This window comes from Pseudorca crassidens, chromosome 2 (assembly GCF_039906515.1).
Source record: "Pseudorca crassidens isolate mPseCra1 chromosome 2, mPseCra1.hap1, whole genome shotgun sequence".
Lineage (NCBI taxonomy): Eukaryota > Metazoa > Chordata > Mammalia > Artiodactyla > Delphinidae > Pseudorca > Pseudorca crassidens.
This window is the reverse complement of record NC_090297.1, coordinates 56,701,763-56,723,103: the sequence shown is the minus strand read 5'-3', so window position 1 is coordinate 56,723,103 and position 21,341 is coordinate 56,701,763. Positions and strand designations below refer to the sequence as shown.

At 42.3% G+C, this 21,341-nt stretch overlaps 1 protein-coding gene across 4 annotated transcripts in view; it reads right to left on the bottom strand.

Annotated features, from left to right (window-relative positions):
- PDE4B (phosphodiesterase 4B) overlaps window positions 1–21,341 on the bottom strand; it is a 596,404-nt gene that overhangs the window by 107,950 nt on the left and 467,113 nt on the right. For all 4 annotated transcript variants that reach the window (XM_067726455.1, XM_067726457.1, XM_067726456.1 and 1 more), the window contains 3 exons: window positions 13,202–13,238; window positions 12,999–13,069; window positions 476–525 (listed from right to left, as the gene is read on the bottom strand). In XM_067726455.1, coding sequence (XP_067582556.1) covers window positions 476–525; window positions 12,999–13,069; window positions 13,202–13,238 — 158 coding nt within the window. The remainder of the gene's footprint in view (window positions 1–475; window positions 526–12,998; window positions 13,070–13,201; window positions 13,239–21,341) is intronic.

Here is a 21,341-nt window from a genome sequence, read left to right as displayed (position 1 = left end):
GATTTGTGACCTGGAAAGAGCCTTTGGTTTCACACCTGGAAAGGATGTAGATTCAATTGGGATGTATAGTTGACACTAAGAGGAAAACCACTAACATTCACCATGGGGCCCTCAGGCCAATGTGGGAGCACCTGGGACGTCTGAGGTTAGCTCTCCTGGAGTTCACTGGGGCCGGCAAGCTGAGGTCATAGTTGCACTCCTGCTCTTGTTCTGGGAAGCAGCATGACCACACATCCATCACATTCTGAAAGCCGAGGCATGCACAGGATGGGAAAATTATTTCATACTGCTTTTCATTTGGTTTCACATGGAGTGAAGTAAAGGTCCAGCCTGCCTTTGGAAAAAGTCACCAAGAGGCCTACCTATTTGGAGGGCCGGGATGTGCAAACAGATGCTATTATTCTACAAAAGGTTCTGGAAAAGAGACACATTTGTTGTTTGGAAACATGGAGATAAGCCTCATGACACGGCTTACCTGGCAGGTTGACTCTGGAGACAGATGGCTGACTGGCAGCTGGAGACCTCCTGTGGAGAGGGAGAGAAAGGAAGGTCTGAGTTTCTGTATGAATACCCCTCCCTCCACCCCCATGATCACTGAGAAGTTTTCCAGGTCAGAATGAGCTACCTAGTGACATAATGCTATCTCTGGAAGGCGGGCTCCTGTAACTCGTGGGTGACTGCAATTCTCACATCCAGATGGCCTGGAATTTCCCTATGCATAGCCTCCCGGATGCTGCAGCACTCCAGGAAGGAAGTCATTTACTCCAGGTCCCTAACCAGTCCTTCTGCTTTAGGTTTCCCTGCCCCAGGAGGCCCTCCAAAGATGATACCCTTGCTCAGAAATGACACCAAATACAAGCATGAATCCCAGCTCCTTTGGGTGGTGCTGTAGAAAGTTACAGCCAGAGGAGCCCTTGGAGATTCATCAGTCCAGGCCTCCCATTTTTCCACCTCAGAAATCTGAGACCCAGAGAGATGGAATCACTCGCCAAAGGTCACACAGCCATTAGGAACAGCAATCTAGGTGGCCTAACTTACGGAGAAGGCTTTTCATGGTCAAACTGAGCATTACTCTACATCACAAAGCAAGTCAAATGAAACAAGCAAACAAACTCATGCTCCACAAATATTAGGGTTCCTTCTCCTTTTCTTTCTTCCTTCTTTATCTTTTTTACCCCCTCCCCCCAAAACCCTGATTTTCTTTGCTGCTCTTTTTTTTTTTTTTTTTTTTTTTTTTTTTGCTTTCAGCCATCTTTTTATTTACAGTTTGTGTTTAATGCAAATCAATTCCATAACAAGAGAAGTTACTATGAATCAAAGCATAAATACACAAACACAATATACAATCCAAAATAGATGTACAGCATTCAGGCATGAAACAAAAGAGAATGTTCATTCACACACACAGTAGCTTGAGATCTGTTGGATATGGTTGTTCCAGTGTAGATTTCTAAAGATGGAAAAAAAATGACTGGTTATCAGGACTATTGTGGCCATATTAGATTTCGGAACATCTAAGCATCAGTGTGTGACCATGCGAACAAAAGACTTTAGGGAGTGTCTATTTTAAAAAAGGTTTCTGTGCATCAAGGCAGTTGTGAAAAGATTTACTTTCCAAAATCAAGCCCATTTTAGGCTTAGGACCAGGTTCTAACTATCTAAAAATATTGAATGATAACATAAAGTGTTCCAAATGTGGCTATTCTGATTCAGTTTAAAAAGAAGTATTTACAGAAAAGAGTACAAAAGTTTTTCTGAATTTAATGTAAGCAAGCTTCCAGTCTTCCCTTGCCAAATATATTTGATTTATAGTTTAGCTCCTTCACATTGCCTTTTTAATTTCAAGATTTGTCAATCTTACCTTCAAAGCAGATCATTTTTTAAACTGTAAAAAGTATCCGACATATGCAGAAATAAAAAGCATTTTGAATTAGTTGAGATCAATGTAATTCTACTCTTTGTTATCTGTTTAGCTAAATGAATCTACTGCTCTTTTTGAATAAGAATAGTCGATAAATATATAAGCAAAATGTACTCATTATGCTTGGATTTGGGGTAGATTCCAATCCATCATTGCCCTGGTACATATCAATGACTATATAAAAATTCAAATGCAATGTCAAACCCAAACCCCAAGGGAAAGAAAGAGTTCAGTTCCCAAGAGAACAGCGACAGCCTAACATAAAATTTTCTCTAGAGTACATCAGCATTAAATTAGTACTGCTGAAACAACACATTGAGCATTTACAGTAACACCTGGAAGTTCCTTCTAATGTACATATAAATAGAATCACAGAAGCTTTGTTTTACCTCATTGTTTTATGGCCTTATAAATTTAATGAACAAATGAAAACTGAATCTCTGTTCCACATCCCATTCTTTATCTCTAGGTAAGATAAAATCTATTCTCACTTTCAAGGTAGAGTTTTATGTGTCCATACTTCTTAAGCCACATTTAAGGAAATCATCTCTTAACTAATTTTGGATGTTGTCTCTCTTCATCTTGTAGAGGAGACTCCAGCAGATTTAATATTGGCATTCGTCATTTAGTCAAACCCTTCACATGCTCTTCAAACCAATCAAATTTGGGATCCTCAACAGTTTCTGTCAATAAAATAAGGTGTGGAACCAGCAGATTCATTCAATGAAGACCTGTTCTTTTTTCCCTTGTCACACTGGATGTCTGGATGCCATCTGAATTGGGTTTAGAGGATGGGAAGTACAGATGTTTCTTGGCCTGAGTCTCTTAACAGTAGAGATGTAGAAGGGAGAGCGAGATCACCAAGAGACCGGCTGTTGACTGCAGAGTACCGGCACTTGCCTTGGTGGTGGCATTCGCTGGATTGGGGGCAGCTGAGGTATGCTGGGAGGAATTACTTGGAGGCGTTACAACAGTTGTTTGATTTGAATAAATCTGCGTAGGTAAGAGCAGTGCCAGAAGCAGCAGCCCCAGTCCAAGCCTGGCCACCATCGCTTTGCCCATGTCCGCTCCGTCGGTGCGCAGCGCGTCTCACTGGATGCGAGGTACGTGAAGGACCGCTGGCTCCGGGCGGGCGCAGGCAAGGTCTTCTTTGCTGCTCTTGCCATCCTTCTCATGCTTTGCCAGACTCTCCAGGATTCAGGGTGCATTGCTAGAGAGCCTCCCAGAAACAGGATAGAGCAGTGGCCCTCAAAATTTAGGGTGCAGAGAATCACCTGCAGGGTTTATTAAGACACACTGCTGAACCTTACTTCCAGGGTTTCTGATTCAGTCTGCCTGGGGTGGGCTTGAGAGTTTGCATTTCTAACTAATGCCACGTGGACCTGGGGGCCATATTGCAGAGCCATTGGTATAGAGGGCTGTCTGCCCCACTAAAGAGCAAGCAGGATATTAGCAGTGAGCAAGAGAGTGACACTCCAGGCCAATGGGTCTCAAACATGGACGCCATTTGATCACTTGGGGAGCTATTGAGAATATGATTCCCTTCTCCATCCCTGGAGGGTCTATTTCAGGGTATCTGGGACAAGGCATGAGAATCTGTAACTTTACTATTGCTCTGTGAATTCTGATGCACAGGCAAGGTTGGGAAGGAAGCCAAGTTCTAAATGGCCTGCAAAGGGGTTGAAAAGGAAGGGTTTCCCTACTGGTGTGGCCACAAAATTACTTTCCTAGATTTAAAGTATTCCAAATCCATTTTTGGTCCCTTAGGTGTAATATAGCTTCAAGGTAAACATATCTTATTGTTGCAGGGTCTGATGGACAGAGTTCATATTTATCGCTCATTTACTAGCTGGGTGATTCTAGGCAAGGTACTTTTAAACTCTCTGTGGCATGAAATTTTTATGTATGATGTAGGGGAGGAAATTTTCTCTACCCTTCTAAGTTCTTTCGGCTGGCCTATTAATTAAATTGACATAAGACAGATGAACAGGTGACAAACAAATTTAACTACATACTTAAGGGAGCCCCATAAGAATATAAGACCCAAGGGCAAGTCGCAACAGGTAAGTTGGGACTTATCTGTCATCCTGAGCTAAGGAATGGAACAGAAGCCTAGGGCTTCAAAGTTTCGGAGGGTCGTTCACCAGACAATGAGAAGCGCAGATGATTTGTAATTAGACGTTTGCTCTGCCATACAGCTGGGTCATTCAGATAAAAGTTATCTCTGATATTAGCTCTGTCGCTCTTTCAGCCAGGCCCCCAACTACAATTATTTGAGGTAGTTGAAGGAGAGGTAAAAGTTTATCTTGAATCTGCTGGGTCTTGATTGCCTTCAGCTCGAAATAATCCACGTGCCAAAGTGGCATACTTGGGATCACACATTCTGCTCTCCTGCGGTGACAAGCAAAGGGAAGTTGCCATCCAATGCGTGCTTTTCTCTGCTAGGCACTGTGCTGCTAGGCACTGTGCTGCTAGGCACTGTGCTGGTACTTCTTAGCTTCCATTGAGAGTATCATCATCTCACTTTAAGGATAAGGAAACTGAAGCTCAGAGAAGTTAAGAAATATGCTGAAGCACACATGGCTCATAAGAGCAAGGTCAGGATTCAAAGCTCAGTCTTTCTGCATCCAAAGTGCATTTTCTTTGTACTATCCCATCTGCTGATAACACCTGCACTAATGCTGAGGGCTGTTTTTCAGAAATAATTAAGAGATTAAATTCCAAACGCCTTAGCCTGGCATTCAAAGTCTGCTCTCTGGCCTCAACATATGCTTGTATATGTCAACCACTCAGTAAATACTTATTGCATGGAAGAATGAATGAAGGAATGAGAGAAAGAACTAAGTCATACTTTGCCAAGGCCACACTTGATCACTTCCTTTTTCTTGAACATGTGCTCTTCCTTTCCGGACGCTGCTCAGGCCGTGCTTCTGTGAAGGAAGCTTTCCTCTCACAAATCTGCACATTTCAGTATCACCTCCATTCTATAACGTTGCCAGTTATGGTAAGAAATATCCATATATATTTGGCCTTTGGCTCCATTTTTGGCACAGAGCTCCTAAAATCCATGGAGCTTCCTAAGTGAGGAAAGCAGTCAAGGTGTCTTTTGCTATGTTAATGAGGTGACTTTTGGACCAGCAACTACGGAACCTAAGGAGGGGGTTGCCAGGGGTCGCAACCTTGTGACTAGAGAGTTTGAGCCTTAGGCCCACCCTGAACCTCCGGGGAGGGGAGAGAGCCTGGAGATGGCGTTCAGTCACCAATGGCCAATGATTTCATCAATCATGCCTTTGTAACAAAGCCTTCGTAAAAACTCAAAAAGACTGGGTTGGTGAACACGTGGAGATTCAGAGAGAGGGATGCACTTGGAGAGCGGGAAAGCTCTGCGCTCCCTCCCCCGGCACCCTCTTTGTTCTCTGCATCTCTTCCATCTGGTTGTTCCTGAGTCATATCCTTTTATAGTGAACCAGTGATCTAGCAAGTAAAATGTTTCTCTGGGTTCTGTGAGCCCCTCTAGCAAGTTCATTGAACCCAAGGAAGGGCTTGTGGGAAGCTCCAACCTCTAGCCAGTGGGTCAGAAGCCCCGGCAAGAGCCTGGGCTTCCCACTGGTGTCCCCAGTGTGTGTAGTGGGAGAGGGGTGTGCGGGGGAGGGGCAGTCTTGTAGGATTGAGCACTTAACCGGCGGGATCTGACGCTATCTCCAAGTTATTAATGTCAGAACTGAATTGAATTATAGGACACCCAGGTGGTGTCAGAGAATTGCTTGGATGTGTGGGGAAAAAAAACCCCATTATCAGAATCATACCTTCAAAGGTCAAATGCCATCTTCTCCAAAGAATGTTGTTGTAGGGAGGAGAACTTGCTACCCAAAATGCTCTTGGCATACGGATTATTTCAAGCTGAAAAGGCCCGAAAGACCGAGGAAGAAACTTTGACCTTTAATAGCCTAAAAGAATGTAAATAGAGGAAGGGAGCTCTGACCACAGATAAGTATAGTATGAACTAGGTATGGTAGACAGGGAGGAACCCAGCAAAGTCTGTTTGTTAAAATTCCATTCTGTGTGCCATTGTCTGTCTCCACATGGTCCAGCAAACATTTATTTACCAAACATTTGCTTTTCCACTTCCACGTCAATTGCCTTCCTTCCTTTTCAAGTCCCAAACCCCTACCCCACAATATCCTCTTTGGTCTTTAGCTGAAAATGGTGTATAAGGTGAGGGTTTCAGCCACTTTGTCCAGTTACTTAGTTTTCCTGGGCCTCTCCCATGTATACATGCTATTAAACTTCTGTTTGTCTTTCTCCTACTAATCTGTCTCATGTCCACTTAATTCTTAGACCAGCCAGAAGAACCTAGAAGGAAAGAGGAAAATTTCTTCCTTCCCGAAAAGGAAGCTAAAAAATGATTCCTCCTCTAATCGCGCAGCGTGCTTCATCTGTACCTTCAGGGTTATTCCCTCATGTTACAACTCATATGGCCATGGACTATCCCCTCCCCTCATCAATGACCCATTGATGGTGGGCTCCAGTTCTGACCCCTTTCATGTGCCCTCTGCAGGACCTCCCAACTTGCCTCGCATGAAGTAGGAACTCTATACATATTGGTAAACTGTCGATTGAATGAACCATTGATATGAAAATGATCTGAGAAGCCAAATACCATATGAATGTTTTATCTGGTTTCCTTTTCCTCTATAGTCTTGGTTTTACATACTCCTCACTGTTCCTCAAACTCAGAATATGTTTGTGTTGCTGGACCCCTTGCACATATTTTGCTCATCTGACCACTTTTCTCCTCTTTAAGCGGCAAACTCCTTCACATGTTCTAGGACCGCACTCGGCCTCACCTCAGAGGATCCTTCCCTCCTGTGACTAGTCACTGGGCTACCTATACTTTCCTATGCCCCACCCTAGCGCTGCTCTTACTGCATTACAATTCCCGTTCTCTTGTCTGTCTCAACTAGGCTGTGAGAAATTTAAACAAAGATTGAATCTCATTCATCTTTGTAACCTTGTAATTGGCAAAGTATTTGGTACGATATAGGTAGTCAATAGCTGTTGATTAGACTGATAATATATTTTTTAAATACTTTTATTTTAACTATCTTCCTGAGTTCCAAACAAGACTTCTGTGAAAAGAGGTATAGAACCAAGAGACCCTCAATATTGGAAATCTCTGCTTTCTTAACGGCACAGCGACACATAGCACCTGATCCTCCCAATGGCTTCTAAAAAATTACACAATTTACATAAACTCCTCTGTCCCAGGAGTTATTTTGAAAATATAACTTTTATTTAGAGTTGTTAATTCGGGTGAGCATCTGTGTGTGTAAGTTTTGGAAAGGCAAGGAGTACGTTTATAAAGGTTCATCACTTTTTCTCAAGAGCTGGTGCAAAGAAGAAGCTCGATACATTTGAAATGAATGAATGACATCCGGAGGCTGCATTATTGCTTGTGGGGCATGAGAGCACCAATTAGAAAACTGGGATGAGTGCCGGAAGAAAATGGCACTGGTTGCCCATTACGAGTCCAAAGGTCCCTAACTTACAGAAGAATCATAAGTTCTACGCCTGGGTTGTAAAGATGGTGATATTAATAGGGAGGATAATATGGCCACAGCAGTTAATACTTTCCAGCCCTGAATAACACAGTGGAAAAAGAGCTGGACTATGAATAAGAAGACAGGAATTCTAATCCTGGTTCTGGCACCTTCTAACCCTATAGCCCTGGGCAACTCACTGAACTTCTCAGTTTCTTCCTCACCTGGGGAGAACAGGCAGCAACTAACATTTTCTGCTAATTTACAGAGTGCCAGCTCCTGTGTGAGAGGTTTTACATATATTTCCTCCCTCACTCTGAGGAAATTTGGCTAGGTTCTGTCCAGCTCTGAATGCTCAAGATTTTTATTATTCTCGGCTAATTTAAATCCCATGCCAAAGAACACAAGGCAATGAAAGACTGAAAAAAAAAATCGAGTGGTTATTAATTCTTTCTCAAAGATTTCATGCATGTTCATTTAATTATACCTCGGAAGAATGTGAATACAGTGATGTTACGTGATCTCCCGGTAGCCACCGGTGATGTGTGTGATGTTAGTGACAGAGTTGGATGATGGGGACAGCTCTTTGCTCCCAGCTCGATTCCCTGGTTATCAGTCTGATGAATGTAGGTACTCTTATTTACATGTGATTTCTCCATCAATCTGTTTAAAGTCAGTAAATGCTTTAGGGAATGCTTATCTGAATTAACAACTCTAAATGAAAGCTACAGTTTCAAAATTCCTGGGACAAAGGATATATAGGTTTTAATCTGAAGCCAAGAAATACAAGCCCAATCAAGCATCCCTCAATAGAACATTTCAAGGAAGTGCAAGGAAATCACCTCAATAGGAACTCTGAGATTTTCACCCTTTGGGTGGTAAAGCTCAGACAGACAATGAACTGCTTTTGCTGAGCAAAGAGCCAAAAGATAAAGGAAATCTTGCCTTATGAGAATTATAGTTCTATGTGGGAGTTCCTTTTCATATAAAAACAACACATTATCCAAATGTCTCATGAAAACCATTCCAAGGACATAATTATTGCTTAAATGTTACATTCAAGGCAAGGAGTAGAACTTTGGAACCCAAGTCAAATATCCCAGAGAACAACGTCTGAGTTCCATGAACCTTATAGTTTCAGTTGTCGAGATAAGTGAATATCTGGGTTGGGGTGGGAGGGGGAATGCTCTTAGCATGGTGGATCCATTCCTGACAGATATTCTTGTCTTCAGTTGTTTTTATTTGTTTGAGGGTATTGACTATCTAGGGATAGAATAAAGTGCATTAAATGGACCCTCAGTTTTCCAACCTGCCCCTGCCAGGCGGCTCCATCATTCACTTCTCAGCCCGAACTAGACCAAGGCAAGCTCAACTCCCTTTGGTGAAGCTCTGGTGGTGGACATGTTGGTTTTAAGGAAGTACTTGAACTCAGTAGGAGGATCAACTCTGTACAAATATGGGTATGGATTTGGGAATGATTGTTAGATGCAACTATTCTACTGCTGGTCTATTCTGTTTGCTGAGTGTGGTTTGGACCAGAGGTGACACAAACAGCCATGATTTGGAGGGTGGTCCTCAGTCAGAGTGTGAGAATTGGCTCTGGGTGAGCTCTCTATATGGCAACTATGGTCTTAGGGCACTCTGTATATGGTAACGATGGAGGTTTATGTGGTTCAAAACCCCCAAGGCTATGGAAAAATCTGATCTCGGGAAGGTAGCTTCAGCTGATAGCCTATAATAAGCAGGGTTAGGCTTAAGTCCCCAATGCTTTAACAGAGGAAGGACCTCCGAGCCCATGCCAACAAACCAGTAACTGAAAACGCCCTGACACATCACCACTGGCGCCCCTTCTCCCTGGAGCTGTGCAGTGTAGTGGCCTTGAGCCGGGCTATGTTAAAGAAGCCTTGGGAATGTATCCTTATTCATCTCTTCCTCCTCAATTCCTACCTCCATCATCTTGGTCCAGGGTTTCACTCTTCATATTTTAATTCCTGAAACGCTCTCCTAGCTCATGTCTCTGCCTCAGGCTCTCTGACCTTCAGCTATTCCATGAGTTCTTCCTGAATGACTCTGTTCCAAAGCCTTCAGAGATTTCGTCCCATAACCCAGAAGACTGAATAGGTATAGTAAATGGAAAGATGTGAGATAGTAGAACAGACATATATTGTTCTCTACCCTTGCTTCCTGACACAGAACTCCTAAAATTCCCTGTAGTTTCCTAAGTAATAAGTGCACTAGTAGCATCTTTTGTTCTAATGAGGTGACTCTGGGTGGGGTCCTGGATTTCTCCTGGATAGGGGCTGGTCCCCAGAAGCAACAATCCATGATTAGAAGCTTAGAATTTTCAGCCCTACCCCTCATCCTAGGAGAGGGGCTAGGAACGGAGTTAATAATTGCTCATGCCTCTGTGAAGAAGCCCCCAGCAAATCCTAATAATACAGGGTTCAGAGAGCTTCTAGGCGGGTAAACACATCCACACCAGGAGGGTGATGCACCCCAACTCCAAGGGAAAGAAACTCCTGCACTCAGGACCCTCTCAGACTCTGCCCTCTTCATCTGGCTGTTCACCTGTATCCTTTATCATATCCTTTAATGAACTGGTGAACATGAGTACATGTTTCCTTGGGTTCTGTGGGCTGCTCGAACAAATGAATGAAATTAATTAAGGGGGGTGTCGTTGGAATCTTATAGCTGGTGGGTCACAAGCAAAGATGATAACTTGAGCTTACAACTGGTGTCTGGAGTGGGGAGGGAGGTGGTGGGCAATCTTGTGGGACTGAGCCCTTAACCTGTGGGATCTGATGTTATGTCAGATAGCATCAGGATTGAGTTAAACTGTGGGACACCCAGCTGGTGTCGGACATTTCCTTGCTGTTGTGAGGGGAAAACCTCCACGTATTTGGTGACCAGATGTGTCAGAAGTGAAGTGTTTTGTGTGACTAGTAAAGAAAACTCACTGGGAAGACAAACCCGGGAGGGAGGAACTGGGTTTTTCCCTACAGAGGAAGGAAAAAACCTGAGTTTTCCTACAAAAGAACACTGCAAAAGAACCAGGATACTATGTTTCAACACTGGCTCTGCTCATCCCGTCAGAAGTGAGCTGTTTTGCACTAGTCATTTAATCTCCCTGAGCTTTGCTTCCTTGTTCATAGTGTGGTGGCAACACGTGGGTCATAAACATCATTTACGGTGATGATAACTGTGATAAGGGATGTGAAAACTCCAAAGTATTACACTGTTTCTGGATTCAGCAAGAGAAGTGTAACTATCACTCATAATAACTCACATTTATTGAGCACCTACTACTATGAGCTAGATGCTGTTATAAATGCTTTACAAATAGTAACTCATTTCATCCTCAGAACAACCCTATCTTATAGATTGGGAAACTGAGCTCTGGAGAGGTGAAATAACTTGCCCAAGTCACATAATTTTCCGTTGGTAGAATTGAGTTATGAAGCCAATAAATAAGGTCCCAGAGGCCATATCCTGTAAAGAAAAAAAGATGGAAAAATGGAAAGGATCACTTCCGAAAAAATAATTTTCGAAACATTTGGTGGTCTTTCTCTAACAATGAGTAATTCAGAGATTTATATGCTTGATGAATACTTATGGAGCACACACTATGTGTCAGGCATTCTGCTAATTCTTAGAAAGTCAAGGAAAAGTAAATGTAAATTTCAAGTGTCCTTATGGGGACACACAGTCTAGTGGTCGTGGCAGAGATCCATACATGATTTGCAGAGTGCTCTGGGGCCACTGGGGGGCGCTCAACCAGGCTTGGCAGGGTCAGGGGAAGCATCCTGGTGAAGATAACACAAATGAGTGTTATAAAAGACAAGCAGGATTCAGTGAGGCAATCACTGGCAGGTGGAGAGAGACACTAGGAAACGAGAACAGTAAGTCCATAATTAGGATGGAGTAGAACATGCAGGGAACAACCAGGCCACAACTGTTAGAATGGGATTTAATGTGGCCAGAGACCTGGTCTGATTGTACACCTCTGTAGTCCCTGGCACTTCCCATCAGAATGTAAACCCTGAAACGGCAGAGAATTGTCTGTTTTGGTCACTATTACATCACCAGTGCCTGGTACAAGGTGGTGCCCAATACATATCTGTTAAGTACACACATATACGTGTGGATGAATGGTACACTAAATAAATACTTGTTGAGTGAATTATTTAACAATAAACAGGGAGCACCACTGCAAACGAGGCTGGGCAAGCCTCTAGCTTTCCTGTATACTGCATCTGATATAAACCCAATCAACTATCAATCAAAGTACCTCGAGCTGGATCATGCAGTGCTTTGGGGCCAAGCACACGCATTTAAACTTTATCGTAATGATCAGAGTGAACCACTGAAGTGCCTCAAGCTGGGGAGTGACAAGGCCAAACAGCAAGCGAGAAAGAGGACTCTGGTGGCCGTTTGGAGAACAGTTTAGAGGAGGAGAGACCAACGATGGGAAAACTCCACGGGGCTATGCTGGACTCTCTCACAGGAAGCTCCGGCAAAAGGGATAGAACAGTGAACGGAAAAGTTAGCATTCAAAGCAGGGTTCACTCTCGCTTTTAACAACTCCACGCAATAAAAATTTGGATAAAAGCAAAGTGGAGGGTCAATGAATAATTTCACAGAGACTGGAGAGACAGGGTGTCCTACAGTGAACCCTAGCTGAGGAAAATCAGGAGATTTAGGATTTGGCCCTGGCGCATCTTTAGCCTATGGTGTGGTTGTTAGCAACTTGCTGGACTTCTGAGGGCCTGCTTTCTCCTTCTGTAAAACAAAGAGGCTGAGTCATTTCTCAAAGTTCTCCTCTGGCCCTACCATCCCAGGATCATTGATTCTATGACCTTCTGATCCCTGTGATGAGTTTTAAATTGCTGGATAGTGAACTGCATAGCACTTAGACCCACAGATTGAAATGATTTCGGAGGAGAAAATTACTGCAGTGTTATTAAGTTCAAACCTCTCATTTAACAGATGAGGACACCAATGTTCAGCCCTGTTAGTTGAAATGGCCAAGCTTATGTAGCTCGTTGAGGGCAGAAGAGAAGATAATCCCACTCTTATCATCAAATTACATGAACCTGTTTATATATTATCAAAAAATAGGCAACCTGGACCTGCACTTTTGGTACGTGTCATTTTAAGTTTGAATTCTCTGAACTCGTTAATAGTTTATTCCAAAAGAATTTTAATAGAATTTACGGTCTTTACTGATGAATCTTCACACTTTCAAGTAGTAAATACAAAGGTACAAAAAAAAAACCCATCTCATGTTTTCATCTGTTGAACTCCTGTCTACTAAGTGTTAAAGGCACAAAGACAATAAGATCTGGACTAATTTCTAACATCTTACCAGTTCTGAAATACTATGGTGATCCATCCTGCTTTAAATTTTATCATGTATCCTAACCTAGCTAGGAGGGCAAATGCCATGCATGAGTGTTGGGTTGTGGGTTTTTTTAGTGCTGTTCAGGGTTTCGCCTTTATGGAAAGGATTTATAACTCCACAAAAAGTGCATGCTTACTTGTTGGGTGTTCCGTGGAGGTTGGTCAGTACGGTGAAGTTGTTTCTCACACTTCGCAAGCTGGCAAGAACCTAGAAGTAAAATGTTTCCACTCTTAGGAATGGTTCGGAACAAAAGGAGAGGAATGGGCAGGTTTAGAGGCTATACTTAGAAACTACACCCAGAGACGGAGCGAGAAGGAGGTAGGTCAGCATGATACATACCTGGGCAAAAGGCGTTACAATCAAGTCATCGCCATGTCTGGTGAAAAGAGAGAAAAGAAACATTTTGTAAATGCATTTGAATTATAACTGTGTCATATAAGCTGTAATATGAAACTTCATCAGTGTTAGCAATACAAATGTTACACAAATTCTTCCACCTGGATATAAGGCAGGACTGATTTAGGTGCAGATGGGGATTTCAGGAACTTGAAAGAAAAAAACCCACCAGGTTCATGGCTCCTGGATGTACAGTGGCTATACATAAAAACACTTGCAAGTAAGCATATATCTTCAGGGTATTTTCCCATTAAATAGCAGACCCAGAGTACTGTAATTCAGAGCAATTTGTGGATTTTGGTGGCCAGAGCCAGGAACTTCAAAAGGCGGGCTGCTCACAGGCACACATAGAGTTGGAAAAAATGGCGTCACAGTCTGGATAAAGGTTAACTTTGGACTTCCTCGCTTTTGTTGATGTGAACCACAGCCTTCATGCCATTTAAACACAGATTTCTGTCTGGGAATCCCATTACTTTTTGTTTTGAAGACAACTTTTTTCTTAAAGTACCGAAGGAAAAGCTTTTAAGGGAGTGTAGTGTAGGGACTGAACCTACTATTATATCATTGTCTCTCACTTTGTCCCAAAGATCTGATTCAGCTGAACCTAGTGTTACATAAATCTGTACTTAGGAATAGTCAAAAGTGTGTTTTCAGAAGTGCACTCTCTCTCTGACACATGCGTTGCTACCTCTTCTTAAATCCGCATTCAGCAAGGTCTCCGTTAAAACCGTTAGAAGACAGGCTGGCCTGAGCTGCAGACGCACAATCAGGCCAATTCGCTATCGCAGTGTAAATCCTAACAGTCGCACAGAAGGTGGTGGACAGTGAGTTTCCTTCACTGTCTGATCATCTTCTCTGTCTTCACGATCACCACACGTATATGGCACCTTATTCGCTAACGACGGGACTGCAACCAATGGTTATTAAACACCTGCCCGGTACCAGGCATTAGGTGAGGCCTAGAGGCCTGTTGGATAACACCTACATCCTTGGGGGCCTCTTCTCTGGCATGGGCTTTTACTTTGGGGTATTATTTAATACAATATTTTCCTTTCTACCTTGGTCTTTAGCTAGAAGTCCTCCTTCAATTTCATTAAACTTCCTGTGCATCTGATGTGTACAGTGACTAAGTGACTATAAAAAGAACACTGACAAGAGTAAGCATTCTTTGAGTGATTACCATCTGTCAGCCCCTGCATGAAATCTCATTTAATTCTTGTAACAAGAACTGGGGCAACGACTCTTATTCCCATTTTATAGATAATATCAACGCTCAGAGCAGGTAAGCAACTGCTTAACTAGCACACAGCTAATAAATGAAAGAACTAAGACTGATTCCAAAAATCTATGCTTTTAAACATTATGTTTCTTGTTTTATGACGACCCTGCATAGTTGATTGAATTATACAGAATTCATGATCCCCACAAATTAAAACAGAGGAGACAGAAAAATGTCCAAAACACTGCAGTAGATATTATAAATACAGAATGAGAAATACAAACAATTGATACTTAATGGGGTGCAAAGGAGATGTGATAATTACAGATTAGACATAGTAGAAAAGGCTTGATTGAATGAGTGGTATTCGAGATGAACCTTGAAGGGCAGGCTTTAAAAGGCACGGATGGTAGGTGCTACTAATGAGAAAAATGCAAGAACCGAGGCATTGAAATGGGAAAGTCCTCAACATGGAGATGCTTGGTGGCTGTTTAGAGCTGAGCAGTGACAGACATTTGTAGGGGATAAGACTCAAAGGTCCCCCCACACCCACGTTATGGACATTGTGGACAATGGTTGTGGAGCTGGTGCTCAACTCAGTAAAAGAAATGAGCCAGTGAAGGCTTCTAGTGAGAAAGGCAAACAGAAAAGTGCTTTAGAAAGTATTGGGTTGACCAAAAAGTTTGTCTGCTTTTTTTTTTTTTTTTTTTTTGGCTGCGTTGAGTCTTTGCTGCTGCATGGGTTTTCTCTAGTTGCAGAGAGCGGGGGCTACTCTTTGTTGCAGTGTGCGGGCTTCTCATTGTGTGGCTTCTCTTGTTGTGAAGCACGGGCTCTAGGCACACAGGCTTCAGTAGTTGTGGCTCGCGGCCTCAGTAGTTGTGGCTCGCGGGCTCAGTAGTTGTGGCTCGAAGGCTCTAGAGTGCAGGCTCAGCAGTTGTGGCACACGGGCTTAGTTGCTCCGTGGCACATGGGATCTTCCCAGACCGGGGATGGAACCCGTGTCCCCTGCATTGGCAGGTGGATTCTTAACAACTGAGCCACCAGGGAAGTCCCAGGTTTTTCCATAACATATTATGGAAAAATCTGACCAAACTTTTGGGCCAACCCAATAAAATGCTATGGATTCAAGAGATGGATGGAAGAGAGGACAGAGCGAGGAAGATGGGTTAGGGGGATATCGCCGTCATTCGGATGAGAAGACATCAGTGAGGCAGAGGAAGAAACAGGAAAAGACAAATGGAATAGACCCTGAACGTCTTGCCAAGGACTTGGCATTGAATTGGATAAGGGGTCATAAAGAAATACTATTTTCAGTTTTAAAAATGGGTATCTGGGAAAATAGTGAAGTTGTGAGTAGAAGTTAAAAAGTGAGGAGTTGGAGGAGACGTGTCACCTTCTCACATGTTGAGTTTTAAGGTATTCGTTGATATCCTGGTGGAAACAGCACGTGGGAAGACTGAAATATGGGGGTTAGAGCTAGAGATTTAGGAGGTACCTACAACAGTGGGGCCCCTTAAAGCAATGGCAGGGGTGTATATAGAGAGAGAGTCAAAGGGAGAACCTCAGGGCTCTTGTTAAGAGAGGAGTAGTTGTGATAAATGCAGGGTGGCGAGCTATTACAAGAACTGCCCCTTCCCAAGCTATTTTTTGGAGATGGATGAAATATCTTTCTATTTGTTCAGATTTCTGCTGTGAAGTTCACATTGTTCAGAAGACATCAGGGTGAGCTAGGTATAAAATGACAGTGTTAGACTTAAGTAGGTCATCTATGGCTCCTGGATTTCTGGAGTCTACATGTCCAACAAAAGTTAGATAATACAAGCAAATCTCATACATATGTAGTACCTAAAGCTGATGTATTGTTGCATGAGTGGGGAGCTACTAAAACTAAAAAGCTACTAATCATTAGTACAAACTAATGATTAAACACAGGTTAAAAGAAAAAAACACATTAAGAGAGGGCTCGGTGTCAAAATGACTATTATCATGAAATTTTGAAGTTTAGGAGAGCAGAACACTCAGAGGCAAGGGACGAATTTTCAGATCCCCAGCACTGGGTCCCTTAAAGAATTGGAGCTGTAAAAGCTAATGCTGTATATCAGACAGTAGTTGCTAGAGAAATGATCAGATAATTCATAGATAACTCACAGCAAGTTGAAGAAACAAAAGAAAAAAACTTCTATTTGAGTATAGCCAGATTATTTATAAAACCCTTCTAAATTTTTAAAATCATAATTTGGTACATTAATAATAAAATGCATGAATGTGACAAAACACTTGATTGGTTATGAAAACTGATGTACTTCTTAGTTGTCCAAACCACTAGAGCGGACAATACCTCTCAGGAACGAGGCCAGATATTCAGAACCGTGGAACGAGCACCATCTAGTGACAAAACTAGCACATTACAATTTTATAGGATAATTGAAGATCAGAACTCTGTGGGTCTTAGAATTGAGTGTAGGTCTGCTCTCAACAATGAATGCTTTTCTAGGAAGCAAAAATGCTGCTTCCTACTGCTACGCTCTGGGTTTTATTAATATTAACTTCCTCTGTTTCATGACTACACGTACTTTTCTTGTAATACTAATTTTCGTCTGCCTTAGAGAGAGACATATGCTATTGTAGTTAAGAGCACAGCTTTTGGAGCCAGTGTTGGTTTGTTTCTCAGTTGCACTATTACTAACTATGAGACATTAGGCAACCTCTCTATGGCTCACTTTCTTCACCTGTAAAATAGGGTGTTGTGAGAATTAAATAAGTTATTATATATGTACAACTCTTACAACAGTGCTAGGCACATAAAGGCACTTTCATTAGTTATAGTTATTCGTATTAGTAGTAGGTATCATTATTTCATTATAGTAGGTTTCATGTCTATCTTCCCAGCTGGTGAGAACTTCTTTAGGGTAGTCATTTCTGCCTCCATTACAATCAAGAGAACTAATATTTATATTGTACTTTACAGTTTACAAAGCATTTTCATGTCCCTTATTTCATGTGGTAAGAGTATGTCCTTGACCCTGGGGAATGGTGCAAGCACCTATCTTGTTGGTCAAGCCTGAAACCTTCTTTTCCCTCATCCCACAGTCAACCACCAACATCTGCTGATCCTAACTTGCAAATATTTATTAATCGCCCACTGGATCTGTTCTAATGTAGATCCCTATCCTTTAAGATGCAGATTACCGAAGCAGCTTCCCATTTGGCTCTTGGAAACATCTTTAGGCTTGTCCACCCTCCAAACTGTTTTTTTTTTTTTTTTTTTTTTTTTTTCCGGTACGCGGGCCTCTCACTGCTGTGGCCTCTCCCGTTGCGGAGCACAGGCTCCAGACGCGCAGGCCCAGCAGCCATGGCTCACGGGCCTAGCCGCTCCGCGGCATGTGGGATCTTCCCGGACCGGGGCACGAACCCGTGTCCCCTGCATCGGCAGGCGGACTCTCAACCACTGCGCCACCAGGGAAGCCCCCAAACTGTTCTTTAGACTGTAATCAGAGTTATCTTTCAAAAACATTCATCTGATTATGTATTTTCCTGTTTCAAAGCCTTTCGTAGCCCCCCACTGCTTGTCTGCAGCATAAATGCCAACTCCTCACATAGGCCCTTTGTGATGAGGGAACTGCTTACTTCTCTGGCTTCGTCTCTCACCACTTCCTCATCCTCTCATGTTCTCTGCCTGAGCCATATTGAGCTGTGGTCCCCCCAGATGTTCTTGACAGCAAGAGAGTTAGTGAGCGCATAGCCCTTCCTCCTGCACACCTTTCTGCCTGGCTAACTCCTTTAGCTTAGCTGTAACCCCTCGAAGCAGGCTGCTCGCCTTGCCTGGCCAGATCTCTCAAAGTCCAGTGCATCCCTTTCCATAGACATTGCCCTTTTCTGAAGGTATTACAACTGCCTATTGACTTACTAATCTTTTAGCTCCCCTGAAGACAAAGAAAGTGTCTCATTTGTTTGCAAAGTGCCTAAAGGTAAGTAAATTTTTGTTAAAAGAAAGGATGTATATAATCTTCATAACAGCTGGAAAGGCAGGCAGAGCAGAGATTCGTATCATTCTTTTTATTTTTCATCATGATTTAGAGTCTGTTTATGTACTGGATAACCATATGGTTTAATCATCTAGACTCCCTGGATTTAAGCCGTGATTCCCCATTTACTGGGCAGGTTACTTAACCTCTCTGTACTTCAGTGTCCTCATCTTTAAGACAAGAAAATTACAGTACCAACTACCTTGGGGTTATAGGGATTAAATGAGTTAAAATATGTAAAGGACTTTAAATAGTATATAGGAAATGCTTAATAAACGTGTGCTTTTATTTACAGGTAATTTAGACACTACAAAAAATACTCAATGTCTTAAAGCCAGGGTGCTAGTAAGTATGATGGCTGTAACTCAAGTCTTAGACACCACATTGTACTTTTTTGGTAGTCCATCAATAAACAGGTCTTAAATTCAAGTGCACTCTTATTTCTGCTTTTCCTCTTGGTTCTCAGATCTCATTTCCCTTGACTGCTCTCTCTAGAGACTACTTACATCTCATACAAATGATGGCTTTAAAAAGTTCCTTGTCTGTGTAAGACTACAAATGGGATGACCAAATGAAGGAAACATGGCTCTTGCTTCCCTGTGGCTTTACTGGTAGGTAATTAAAACTTGGTTCTGTCCAGGGTGGTTCCCGCCACAGCTTGGGGTAATCTAACTGGCCTCACCAGTTTCCGGTACTTTATGTTCCTATTGGGAAATCTATACCTTGGTATACAAAGACATTACGCTAAAGATGACTACGACACAGGAAGAAACCAATAAATTATTGCCACATCTAGGAAAGCATGTGAAATTTCCTTTTGGGATCCAATGGTGATCTTGTTTTCTTTACTAGAAAGCATTCTTTACTAGAACGAAACAGAAACCAATAAATTATTGCCACATCTAGGAGAGCATGTGAAATTTCCTTTTGGGATCCAATGGTGATTTTTTTTTTTTTTTTTTTTTTGTGGTATGTGGGCCTCTTACTGTTGTGGCCTCTCCCATTGCAGAGCACAGGCTCCGGATGCGCAGGCTCAGCGGCCATGGCTCACGGGCCCAGCCGCTCCGCGGCATGTGGGATCTTCTTGGACCGGGGCACAAATCCACGTCCCCTGCATCGGCAGGCGGACTCTCAACCACTGTGCCACCAGGGAAGCCCCAATGGTGATCTTGTTTTCTTTACTAGAAAGCATTATTCCAGTCTCTCTTTTGTTGCTGTATGCTAAAGCCACTTTTAATGTTCCATTTACTTTTTAACTCAGTATCTTTTTCACTCATTCTCCCTGCCTATATGTTTCCTCCTGAAAGAGCTGAGATGAGAAGTTTTAAAAAGCTAGTTTTGTCTCTACTGTTAAGATTTAATGCTGAGGAATTATGCAAAGTTTTCTACCTCGTGTGTAAATTCGTGACTGTTCTGTTCTGGAGAGAGGGGCTCCTGAGTGGGGAACATGCTGCAGCCCCCATCTAGCAGCCTTCACGTCAAGACTCGAAATCTATAATTGTCCTTCTTTTTCTTGGCTTTATGGGTAGAAGGCAGGAGAAGCAGTAAGAGGTTCAGGGGCTGCTGCTCCTCTATTTCAAATCATCCTGAAGAGTAATAATCAGGTGAAATAGCTTTGAGAGCATTACTTCAGGTTAGCTCAAAATACCTGTGTAAAACTGGATTTTCCAACATGGTCCTGAAAAAATGAAATTTCAGAAGAATCTGGATATTCAAGTTCTACTTCTTGTTGTGTTGAGAAATATAAATTCCTAAACTGACAAACACATGAAAGTTTTACTGGCATACTGAAATATTTGCAAAACAAAATTCTGGGCTATTTTTATTCACTCAAAGCTTTTAATATATCTTGTTATTAGTATCTTTGATAGGATGAGATCATGTTTACAACTGTGTTTTCTTGGGAAGGACCATTCTTTATTACGAAAGTGTGCCCTTATTATATTTTTAAGTTCTGGTTTGTTTTCTTTTTAATATCTTTATCAGAGTATAATTGCTTTACAGTACTGTGTTGGTTTCTGCTGTATAACAAAGTGAATCAGCTATACATATACATATATCCCCATATCCCCTCCCTCTTGCATCTCCCTCCCACCCTCCCTATCCCACCCCTCTAGGTGGTCATAAAGCACTGAGCTGATCTTCCTGTGCTATGCGGCTGCTTCGCAGTAGCTATCTATTTTACATTTGGTAGTATATATAAGTCCATGCCACTCTCTCACTTCGTCCCAGCTTACCCTTCCCCCTCCCCGTGTCCTCAAGTCCATTCTCTACATCTGCATCTTTATTCCTGTCCTGCTCCTAGGTTCTTCAGAACTATATATATATATATATTTTTTTTTTTTTTTGGATTCCATATATATGTGTTAGCATACAGTACTTTTTTTTCTCTTTCTGACTTACTTCACTCTGTATGACAGACTCTAGGTCCATGCACCTCACTACAAATAACTCAATTTTGTTTCTTTTATGGCTGAATAATATTCCATTATATATATGTGCCACATCTTCTTTACCTATTCATGGGTCGATGGACAGTTAGGTTGCTTCCATGTCCTGGCGATTGGAAATAGTGATGCAATGAACATTGTGGTACATGACTCTTTTTGATTTATATATTTTTCAGAGTATATGCCCAGTAGTGGGATTGCTGGGTCATATGGTAGTTCTATTTTTAGTTTTTTAAGGAATCTCCATACTGTTCTCCACAGTGGCTGTACCAATTTACATTCCCACCATAAGAGCAACAGGGTTCCCTTTTCTCCACACCCTCTCCAGCAATTATTGTTTGTGGATTTTTTGATGATGGCCATTCTGACTGGTGTGAGGTGATACCTCA